The sequence below is a fragment of the Eulemur rufifrons genome, chromosome 12, assembly GCF_041146395.1.
Source record: "Eulemur rufifrons isolate Redbay chromosome 12, OSU_ERuf_1, whole genome shotgun sequence".
Taxonomy (NCBI): domain Eukaryota; kingdom Metazoa; phylum Chordata; class Mammalia; order Primates; family Lemuridae; genus Eulemur; species Eulemur rufifrons.
In genome coordinates, this window is record NC_090994.1 from 22,881,211 (window position 1) to 22,892,722 (window position 11,512).

Consider the following 11,512-nt stretch of genomic DNA (forward strand, 5'->3'; position numbering starts at 1 on the left):
TACAAACACTGAATTAGCAGATACTGAACCATTTCTTCTGGGGGAAATACAGGGTTCTGTCGTGAGCCTCTGGTCACATTTTCATCAGTTGATCAATACATAACCTTGTCCTATGTGTGTTTCTGTTTAGAGACACATTAGTACATATTTTTGATTAATGAACAATCAACAGCACTCTAAATCGTGTCTGAACAAAGCTTTCTAACACGTGCATTTTAAGATGCATTACAGCTTTCTTGTGCTTAGGAACACTAGACAGCACTTCAGCACTACCCTTAGGGGCATCAACGGTTAGATAACCAACCAAAAGAGCAAAAAGGCAAAAAATGTGGCGCTAAAGAGACCACAAAAAGGACCCTTGTTGATAGCATGAAGCAAGGCAGAGCCTCACCTCGTTCCACCTCAGCTGGGAATGTGCACGTCGGTGACAACAATTTGCTCTGCTCTGCATCGGTCCGCAAATGACTGCATGAGCCCACGAGTGTTGATTTTGGGGTCCCAGGTAAATTTTAGCAAGTAGGCGAATTCGCAGACTGCGAATAATGAGGACGAGCTGTCGTTAGGTTCATTTTAGAGATAGCAAACACCTGTGTCATGTGACGAGCCCTCGTGCAGCACCGTGTGTTGATGGCCTTGCCACGTCGCTCATGCCCGCCCGGGGGTCCTTTGTTCGGTGCACAGCCCTTGCCCCACCGCGAGCTGTAGTCTCCCTGCATCAGAGTCGTGGAATACCGAGTAGTGGGGACCAGTCCCCCTGCGCTGCATGTAGAGCCTCTTCCGGTCTGTGTCGTAAGAACTGCCTCCCCGAATCACAGTCCGGTCTTCCCGAGCTTGAGCCCTGCGTGCTGTTTTCTGCCACCCACAGCAGCTGGGCCACAGCTGTTCCCTGTCTGTGCAACGTTCTCCTCCCAGGTAGCGGCGTGGATCCCACCCTCACTCCTTTCCAGTCTCTGCTCAGGTCTCTCCCCTGACAGGCCACTCCATAAATAGCAGCCCCCTCTTGCCCTGGTTTGTTTTTCCCCATCCTTTGTCACCCTGCTTCTCCCCCACTAGCCTGTCAGTCCTTGAGAGTGGGAACCTTGTTCCACCCACGGCTGCGTCCCCACTGCGACAGCGCTGCTCGGCTCGCAGAGAGTAGCTCGTAACTATTTGTTGAATAAACGTGCCGTTACTTCTGACTTGTGATTCCCAGAAGATGAACAAAGGACAAACATGACCTCTCAGAAGAGCTTCCAGCAGCTGACCATGGAGAAAGAGCAGGCCCTGGCCGACCTCAACTCTGTGGAAAGGTCCCTTTCTGACCTCTTCAGGAGATACGAGAACCTGAAAGGCGTTCTGGAAGGGTTCAAGAAGGTAGTGTGTTCCTTTCCTTCTACCTCCCGGCTAGTAGTGTAGTTTTTGGTGATGGATCATCAACACAGATGGCAGGGGTGGGGGTGGCCTTTGAAACAGGGGCTCACGGCCGCTGGCCTTGGACCTTCTATCCCAGGGAAGCTGGATTTTCTCTGCTCCCAGGAGTCTGGCCCACTGGCTGGCGTGTCTTGGTCATTCCCCTAGTGGGTCAAGGCAGTAACCCCCAGACACAACTAGAGTGTGACATGGGGTGCAAGAGCTAGAACGCTCAGAACTTAGTGGAATTCTAGAAATGTTCTCTTTGATAATTCACCTTTTCAATATTAGAAGTAGAAATAATTCCGTATCACTGAAAAACTTAAGGTGTATATTTTAGAAGAAATTAAGTGTAATATTTCAAACTTAAATATAAATAAGCATATTGATTTAGTTTAACTGCACACTATCAACATGACACATTTATAGCAGTGAAATTTCTTTATTTTCGTGTTAAAATGAGACTGGCCAGTTTATCTAATAGGGAGTCAAAATGTCATTTACACGTGAAGAAATTATGTGGAATTTCTGCAGTGAGAATTGCATGTGCTTATTTCAGATCACCACATAGTGTAAATTAAAGGCATCTGAATTAATTGGGTTTACTCAGTTTTTAAAAAATGAAAACTCTGATTCATGGTAGATTGCTAGCAGAAGAAACAAAATGACCTGTTTAATTTAAATTTTCACTTCGGAACAGAATGAAGAAGCCTTGAAAAAATGTGCTCAGGATTACTTGGCCAGAGTTAAACAAGAGGAGCAGCGGTATCAGGCCCTCAAAATCCACGCTGAAGAAAAACTAGACAAGTACGAGCTTATACACTGGAATTACACTTTTCATGAGATTGTAGGCAGATTCACAGAGGCAAAAGTTGTATTTGTATGTGTATGTTTTATTTCTCTCTTTTTTTTTTTTTTTTTTGAGACAGAGTCTCACTCTGTTGCCCGGGCTAGAGTACTGTGGTGTCAGCCCAGCTCACAGCAACCTCAAACTCCTGGGCTCAAGCGATCCTCCTGCCTCAGCCTCCCGAGTAGCTGGGACTATGGGCATGTGCCACCATGCCCGGCTAATTTTTCTATATATTTTTAGTTGTCCAGCTAGTTTCTTTCTATTTATAGTAGAGATGAGGTCTCGCTCTTGCTCAGGCTGGTCTCGAAGTCCTGAGCTCAAACAATCCGCCTACCTCGGCCTTCCAGAGTGCTAGGATTACAGGCATGAGCCACTGCGCCCGGCCTATTTCATTTTTTGAACCATCTTTATATGGTTGAAAATTAAAAAAGTATAAAAAAGTATGCAATGTCTCTCTCCCACCCCTGGGCCTCTGCACTGGGTTCCAATCTCTCTGCACAGCTCAAGTAATCACTGTCATTAATTTCTGTTTTTCCTTCCAGATACACCTTTTTCCTTTTCTTTTTTTATACATATGATAGCATGCCTCACTTCTTTTGTTTAACAATATAATTTTGAAAATCTTTCCATGTCAATCCATGAAGAGCTTCCTTATTTTTTCAATAGCCACGTGGTATTCCAGTGTTGGAATTCATCTTTCCTTTAACCAAGGTCAGTTAAAATCTTTTGCTGCCAGAGAGGACGCTGCAGGAAGTAACCTTGGTGACCATCTCACATGCACTTGTCAGATTGACTTGTCTTTATGATCTGTGTGATTGAGAAGGAATTGCTTGACCGAAGAATATATGAATTTATAATTACAGTAAATATTGTCAAATTGGCCTCATTAGACCTATATGAATATAGCCCCTCATACAACTTACAGAAGCATCTCTTTTTCCCTACAGCTTTGCCAACAGATCAACTTTTTGGTTTTCTGCAAATCTTATAGATAAAAATGGCATTTCAGTGTAGGCTTTTGTTTGTTTGTTTGTTTTTTTCTTTGGCAAGCAACAGAGCATTATTTTATTTGATGTAATTTTGATGTGAATTTATCTTGTGAGTGAAATTGAATATATTTCAGCATTTATGTATTCATATATTTGCTTTACTGTGAATGACTATTCTTTGCCCATTTTTCTATTATCAGTTTATATATTTTATATATTAGGGACACCAGCCCTTTGTGATATGAATTTTGAATAATTTTTCCAGTTTTATCACTTATCTTTTGGCTCTGCCCATGGTGTTTTTTTGGTATGCAGAAATTTATTTTTATGCATTGAGATTTATTAGTCATTTCTTCGGCAGCTTCTAGACTCCCTGTCACAGTAGGGAAGATCTTCCCCATGCTGGAGAGAAAATGTTCTCCTAGCTTTTCCTTATGCTTCATGGCTTAATTTTTTAAATCTTTAATTCCAGTACATTTGGAATTTATCCTAGGTAATGGTATCCAACTTTATTGTTTAACTAAAATACACAACTTGTACATTTTGCTGCCTGTATTTCTGGTTTTTTTTTTTTTTTTTTGAGACAGAGTCTCGCTCTGTTGCCCGGGCTAGAGTGAGTGCCGTGGCGTCAGCCTAGCTCACAGCAACCTCAAACTCCTGGGCTCAAGCGATCCTCCTGCCTCAGCCTCCCAAGTACCTGGGACGACAGGCATGTGCCACCATGCCTGGCTAATTTTTTCTTCCCATGTATTTTTAGCTGTCCAGCTGATTTCTTTCTATTTTTAGTAGAGATGGGGTCTCACTCTTGCTCAGGCTGGTCTCGAACTCTTGAGCTCAAATGATCCTCCTACCTCGGCCTCACAGAGTTCTAGGATTACAGGGGTGAGCCACTGCGCCCAGCCTGTATTTCTATTTGTAAAAACTCTTAAGCCCCCTTTCCTCTTCCCACTCCCGTAGTAGTGTAATTAGGTTCACTGTATATCTCTACAGAGATGACATATGTCCCTCTACATACTATACACAGGTTATTGTATATCCCTCTAGTGTTTTCTTTTTGTCTTTACAATACTTCAAGATGGTTTCAAACGTTTTGTTTTTTACTTTAAAAAAAATGCTATATTGAACTCATACTATATAAATTTCCTTAATAGTATAACATAGCCATGTTTTCATGTTAGAACACATAGCTCAGTCTGAATCTTTTTATTAGGTCGAGGGACTGTAACACTTCTTTGTCGATGGGCATTTAGATAGTTTCAAACGTTTTTTCCACTGCAGACCGCGCTGCCGTGAACATTCTTGTGCACTCACTGTTGTGCCGGGACGAGTATTTCTGTGAAACGATAACTAAAGGTGGAGCTGCTGGTCGGAGACTGTGTCCATTTTCAGTTGTCCCAGTCACCGTCACATCGCCCTCCGCAAAGGCAGTGCCAGTTTTCATCCCTCCCGTCGGCACATGGGCCTGTTTTCTTGAATTTTGGCCAGCACAGGGCAAGATGACCTTCGTTAATTTTTGCCAATTGGATAAATTTTAAAAGTTTATCATTCTAATTTACATGCCACTGATTACTAGTGAGGTTTCAGTGTCCTTTCATCAGGTAAACTGGCTGTTTATCAACTGGTATTTATGGATTTTAAGATTTCCTTTTCATCTCGTCAATAAAGTCACTTCTTCTAAGTCTGTCTCACAGACATCAGTGGTTACTGTCCTTACACTTTAACTGTGATGATCCCAAAATGATCCAGCCCACGATTGTACTGGGTTAAAAAAATCTGATTGTTTTAGCAGCTGTTCTGTGATTCTATTTTCTAGTAAAATGTGCATTTCAGGAGCCATTGTAGCCCTTGAGATTGATTCTACCATCGGTTTGTGCCCTGGAGACTTCCTTGGCAGTTGTCTGCAAACTGAATTTTTATAAATGAAAATTTAATTATTACTATTTAGGTCACTGATTCTTGTTCTTATCGTGCTGTCAGCACTTTAGGTCTGTACCTCAGAGGTGTCAGCAGTTAGTGTCCTGACTCCGGCTGTGACGACGGTTAACCATGTGCTTTCTGTCTCTTTATTCTACCAACGCAACCACACACAGAGCCAATGAGGAGATCGCTCAGGTGCGGACGAAAGCGAAGGCCGAGAGTGCGGCTCTCCACGCTGGACTCCGGAAGGAGCAGATGAAGGTGGAGTCCCTGGAAAGGGCCCTTCAGCAGAAGGTACAGAAAGGGCTTTGGTGTGGACGGCCACAGGGACGCTCGCTTTTCCTCCTCAGCAGGGACTAGACTAACTTCGGTCCTTGGTGTAGTTGGCTTGTGATCTGGATGAAAGGGGCCTCGCCTTTTTACTCAGACACTTCAGTCTGGCTCCTTTGTGAACTGATTCGGTGGAGACAAGTCAAATCGTTAAATTTCCAGGCGTACTGTGTGGGGATGGTCCCGGGCAGGGCACAGAAGAAGTTGTGTTTTAACTGAAGGTCAGGGGATCACACACTTCTTGGTTGGGGTCATGAGGCTGCCTTTCTTGCTTTTTGTTTTTTAAACAAAAAGAATATGAAGCCATCTTCCTCCTTCATTGGTTTGGGCCAGTGGTTCTCAGTTGGGGGCAGTTTTGCCCTCCAGGGGACATTAGGCAATATCTGAAGATTTATTTCTTTGTCACAACTGGGAGATGCTAGTAGCGTCTGGTGGGGAAGAGACCAGGGGTGTCGTTAAACAGCCTGCAACGCACAGGACACCCACTTCCCAACAAAGACATGCCCAGTCCAAAACGTCAGTAGTGCTGCAAGTTGCAAGACTGCTATAGATAAATGAAAATCAACAGTAGCAATAATCCCTATTTCTCACCACTCAGCAATTTGTATCTATTTTTTTATATGTCTCCAGTGTTTCTTACTAACGTCTCCAATTATGTGCTCATGCCTGTGGCATCCATTCAGCGAGAGCAGGAGTTTTTATCATGGAGTCTGAGCCCCTAAAACAGTGTTTCCTGGAATGTGCAGACTCCAGAATCCCAGGTCCCTGGAGATGCTGGTAGATTGAGTGAGACCCAGATACTGGTGTTTTTAGCAAGTACCCCAGGTAATTCCTATGATAACTAGAAAATACGGGAACTAAGAGGTTCATGGACAAGCTCTCGAGGTCTGTGACTGTCCTCACCATGTACTCAATTTAAGCATAATTTCGTGAGTACGAGAACATTTTCCAGGGGAGGAGATAGCCTTCCTTTTTATAAAGGATCCCTGATGTAGAAAAGTTAAAAATCGCTGAATTAGAATGTCTAGGTAGGGTAGAGCCAGTGTTGGGACTATTTAGCTACAGTTGCCTTTATCTCAGAAAACAAAGTGGCCGGCATGATCATATCGTTTGTCTTTCAGAACCAAGAAATCGAAGAACTGACAAAAATCTGTGATGAGCTGATTGCAAAGCTGGGAAAGACTGACTGAGATTCCCCTGTTAGCTCAACAGATCTGCATTTGGCTGCTTCTCTCGTGACCACAATTATCTTGCCTTATCCAGGAATAATTGTCCCTTTGCAGAGAAAAAAAAAAAAAAAAAACCCTAAAAAAAGCACATGCCTACTGCTGCCTGTCCTGCTTTGCTGCCGGTGCAACGGCCCTGGAGGAAACCCCAGAGGGTCGCAGTCTCGCAGTCTCGAGGGGAGAGTGAGCCCACGTGCGGGGTCTCTCCGACCCGTCCGCAGGTCCAGCCGGACAGGCTGCTGAGTTTGGGTTTGTGAGTTCTCTACCTTCGGTTTGTTAGTCATCTTTACTTTTCCAAATACGTTAAATTTATGGTTTTGTGGCTACTGTTTGGGATCATCTTTCTCTACCACCTGTTGATTATTTTGTGACCTATTTATTTAATCTTTTAATTTTCAGTATCAGTGCTTTTATTTAAAGAGATAATTTGGCCTATTGTTACTTCTAGTTTATAAACAAGAAGGGGCTCTGGTTACCCTTTTCTGTACACACTCTCACACACAGACGTATGTGTTTGCGTATGCTGCTGCTTTTTTCCCTGAAGCATAGTCAAATAAGAACTTCCCTACCGAAGACCATATTTCCTTGAATTCTGAGCCAGAACTAAACAGAGTCCCGGCTCAGAAAGCCGGCTTAAGACTTTGGGGGATTGAGGATGTGAAGACCGCAGACTCAGGCTTTCCCATCTGGGGAGGACTTTGCCAGGACGTTTTGTTGCTCCGGTTTTGGGACACTGCCCGGCTTGGATGGGCGCGGCCCTGTGGGGTTAGTCCCCAGACTGGGAGTCGTGGTGTCTCCTCCCTGCGTGAGCAGCACTGTGGGGCTCCCTCCACGCTGGGGGTTGGCGAATCTGCCCTACCGTCATTTAGTCTCCTCTGCTTCCATTTGTTGATACAAAATCAACATTTAATCTTTGTTATCTTTCTGTTTTAAATAGGCAAAGAAAATCTACTTGTAAAAGGTTCAGATGATCGTAATGAAAAGCTAACTGTAGCCCCATTACCAATTATAAGGTGAAGGAACAGTTGTTTTTAATAAGTGTGATGCATTATTCTTCAGGTGTTTAAAAAAAGCAAAAAATCCTTTCCAACTTAAGATAGAATTTTTAACAAAACAGGCAGTAAAAAAATAATGTGAACCACAGCCCATTTTGAGTATTTTTAACCAAAACACAATTTGAGTACTGGGGAGGGGCGTGCAGGGAGAAGGCCTTTACTAACAAAACCAGATTCCTCCAGCTCTTACTGGACTCAGTTCAGAGTGGTGGGACATCAACCCCAAAATGAAAATTGTCCATGTAATGCCAGTGAATTCCCTTCCATCTGATAGGCAAAACCAAATCCATGCAAGTGTTCTAAAGCACTCTTTTGTCTTAACCTTACACCCTGAAAGTCTTCATGGTGATATGCACTATATTCAGTACATGTATGTTTTCCTAGTCTTCTTGTAAAACTGTTGCATGATCCAACTTCAGCAATGAATTGTGCCTAGTGGAGAACCTCTATAGATCTTAAAAAATGGATTTTTCTTTAGCAGTATATTATTCACATGGGTGCAATCTTTAGCCCCAGGGAGGTCAATAGTGTCTTTTAAAGCCAGAAGTCACGTTTTACCAATATGCATTTATAATTGGTGCTTAGGCTGTATTTTAAAGCCTATTGTCTTAACATTTTGTACAAAAAAGAACAACAGAAATTATCTGTGGTTTGAGGAGTGGCTTGACAATCATTTGGGCTTCGAAAGCAGTCACTGAGGTTTAATATGAATGCTGTGCTAATAGTCACAGTGTCAAGTACAAGTGTCTCCTGCCGGCGTAACTGATTTCTAAGTCCTCTACTACTAGGGAAATTAATCTTGCGTTTTGCAGAAAGAAACCTTGATTGCTAAACCTTTTTGCTGCTGTGTTTTGGTGACATATCCATGTTTACTTGTTTTATACTGATCTGCTTTAAGTACGAAAGGCATGTAGTGGTCTCCACTATAAATCCTTAGTCCTCGTTTTAAGCTTACTGTGTACAAAGAAAGTAGCCACGTGTTAAAACAGTAATGACAATCCTTCCCCAGCATACTGCTAGAAAAGACCTCTTAAAACTCCACCCTCCTGAGTGGAGCTGCTGCACAAGGCGTCCCAAGGCCCTTGCTGAGTTGTGTTTGCCACCAGCTCCTCAGCCGCCCGCGGCCGTTACAAGGAAAGTTCCACCATTCTAACTTAATAAATGGATACTCTCCAATAAGGATAAAAATGCAGCTTTTACAGCTGGTAAGTTAAGATTATATACTGGGTAGTGTGAAACTTGTGTGTTTTTCTTAAAAAATGAAAAAAAAAAGAATACTTTTTAGAACTCCAGAGAGTAAGAACATAATATAGAGTTTGCTTCAACACATGTGACGGCCACATAGCTTGCAAGGCAATAAAAACCCTGTTCCGAAAGGGACATGGCAGGAAGCTGCTGGCTGGGGCAGTGATTTGGGAATATTAGGTGTTTTTTCTGAGACTCTGGTCAGGTTCCAGAGCCATCTCTCTAGCTTTTGACTTTGTCAAAGCGTAGACAGCCTTTGTCTGACAGAGCTTCAGCTGGAGAATTTGCTGGAAGTCAGACTCCAGTTTGCCATCCGCCTGGCTCGACCGTCAGCTACAGTCAGAGCTCCCGAGGCTGACTTTATTTGGAGAAGCTCCTTGAAGCCGGTGACCTACCCAAACCTTTTGTTCTGTCAGACTGTTCTGGAAATGTTGAGAAGCCCAGTTTTCTCACGTGGCCTCCAGCTCCTTCAGACTCAGCCCAAATTAGGAAGCACAGAAGCACATGACGGTGAACCGAGGGTCTGGCAGCCTTCCCGGTGGTACGGAACCTAGGGGAGATTTGTGTTTCGCTTTGAAGGAAGGCGCACGTTGAACTTCCTCTCCAGCCAGTTCCCTTTCGGCCTGTCTCACACTCTGTGTAACTCTGTGACATTTGTTAGACTGCCTGAATCAGCTCCAACTATAAACAGGGAGGATAACGGCCCCTGGGCTGACTGAAGCGGCCAGACCAAAGCACTCACTTTCAGTCAAGGTAACAAAGGGCTCAGCGGTGGCTCTAAAGCTCCAAAAGGGCTTTTTTAAGAGCAGGGCCTTGGTGAGTCTTGTGTACACTGAGTTGGACGTGATTCAACGCATGCATTTTTAGTGCAGTAAAAGTTCTAAAGCTGCCCTTTTATTTCCTTTTGGTTTTTCATTTGAATTGGTAGCCGTCTCATGAATTGTTCATGCCTGTCGTCTCTCTGTGGTCGTGGGACCGTGAGCTTGCCCTCACACCCGTGTTTCTGACTGTACTCTCTCTGGAAAAGAGAAAACGAGGTATTGAAAGATTAAATGATTCACGAAAAGGATTTTAAAGTAAAGATGTATATATTCTGAAGAATTTAAAAGATAACATTATTTGCTTATTAGAGAACAAATATAGTCTGGGAATCCCAGAATGTCAAGCCAAAGGTCTAAGAAGTCATCTTCAAATATTTTAATAAAGAAGTATTTTGAGGAGACATCTATCCAAAAAAGGTTTGACTGGCCTCCAGATTCCAGTTATTTTTAAAAAGCAATTGACCACTAAATCCTTGAGTCTCCCATATAGTCGAGTTAAAGAAACCGAGTCTTGTCTCCAAGGCTCTCCTCTGGAAGGAAACGCAGATGGCCGCGTTCTCCAGTGAAGACCCGCTCCCTGGTGCCAGAGCTTGCGTTCGGGAGACTAAAGATTGCACTTTCCGTAGTTTTTCGTCCAAATGCAATCCCATTTCTGTGCCTCTTAGCATGCAGTTAGATCTGGACAAACAAGATTCCTAAGGAATGACTTTCTTAACTATAATATGGTTACAGCTATTATATAAATGTATATTCTGGTGATAGTTCTAACGTGGAGACTGTGCAATGCTGGCTGTGGCGTCTGCATCGTGCTCTAGTGCTTCAGTGCGCGCAGAGGAGGCAGGCTCAGCGCTGGGGTGTGGCCCCAACCTGCCCTGTGTTGGTCCTCCGCCTTAGGACCCTCAAGAGGCCTCTGCCTTTCAGTGGAATCTGAAACGGACTCCAAAAAAGCATTTCCTAATCACATTGTTAACCGATATTCTGTATTTATGAAAGGATTTTCAAATGCACATGTGAAAATTTTGAACCCTGAAAGTGCCCCCAGTCCAGACACAGGGCAGCGTGCAGGTCACCACGCCACAGCCTCAGCCCTTCCCGGGCGCCGGGAGAGGATCCAAGGTTTCTTTTCCGTCTCAGAGGCGGCAGTGAACTTCTCGGTGTTGCTGTAGCGAGCGTGTGTTTGCCAATAGGTCCCCATCGTACCAGTGTGCCAACCGGTCACGTCCTTTGCACGTCTGCTTCCACTGTGTCCCCGCGGGTGCCACGGAGCGTGTGAGGAGCCCCTCGTCCGCAGGGACGAGCGCTGCACTGACTACTGCGATCAGGAGTGTGTCGTGTGGAATAATCATCTACATAAATTTTTTATGCACAGTAATTTCCCTTTTTATATGTCAAGTAAATATTTGTAAAAGTTATACTCACACAAATTATTATAATGATTACTAATATATTTTTTCCATGTTTCATTGCCTGAATAAAAACTGTTTACCACTGTTAGATTCAGGGGTGTGTGTGGTGTCGATATTTTTCCTGGTTATAAGTTGTTTTGTCCCCAAGTGTGAAAATTTATGGCAGCCCCACTTCCATGAGCTCCCTGTTGCAGCTAAAAATAGAAAAGATGACATTTTCTCTACACTCATTTTGTGGGGTTTTATGCCTGTGGTTGGGTGTGTAATTAAAACAAACTTTGAAA

At 43.6% G+C, this 11,512-nt stretch overlaps 1 protein-coding gene across 14 annotated transcripts in view; it reads left to right on the top strand.

Annotated features, from left to right (window-relative positions):
• The window catches only part of TACC1 (transforming acidic coiled-coil containing protein 1), a 103,991-nt gene extending 92,702 nt beyond the window's left edge, over window positions 1–11,289 (top strand). For 12 of the 14 annotated variants that reach the window (XM_069484994.1, XM_069484995.1, XM_069484990.1 and 9 more), the window contains 4 exons: window positions 1,193–1,353; window positions 2,090–2,196; window positions 5,319–5,439; window positions 6,597–11,289. In XM_069484994.1, coding sequence (XP_069341095.1) covers window positions 1,193–1,353; window positions 2,090–2,196; window positions 5,319–5,439; window positions 6,597–6,665 — 458 coding nt within the window. In that variant the 3' untranslated portion in view covers window positions 6,666–11,289. The remainder of the gene's footprint in view (window positions 1–1,192; window positions 1,354–2,089; window positions 2,197–5,318; window positions 5,440–6,596) is intronic. The other 2 variants (XM_069484996.1, XM_069484997.1) reach the window with 1 other exon arrangement.
• The last annotated feature ends 223 nt before the right edge of the window (window positions 11,290–11,512 follow it).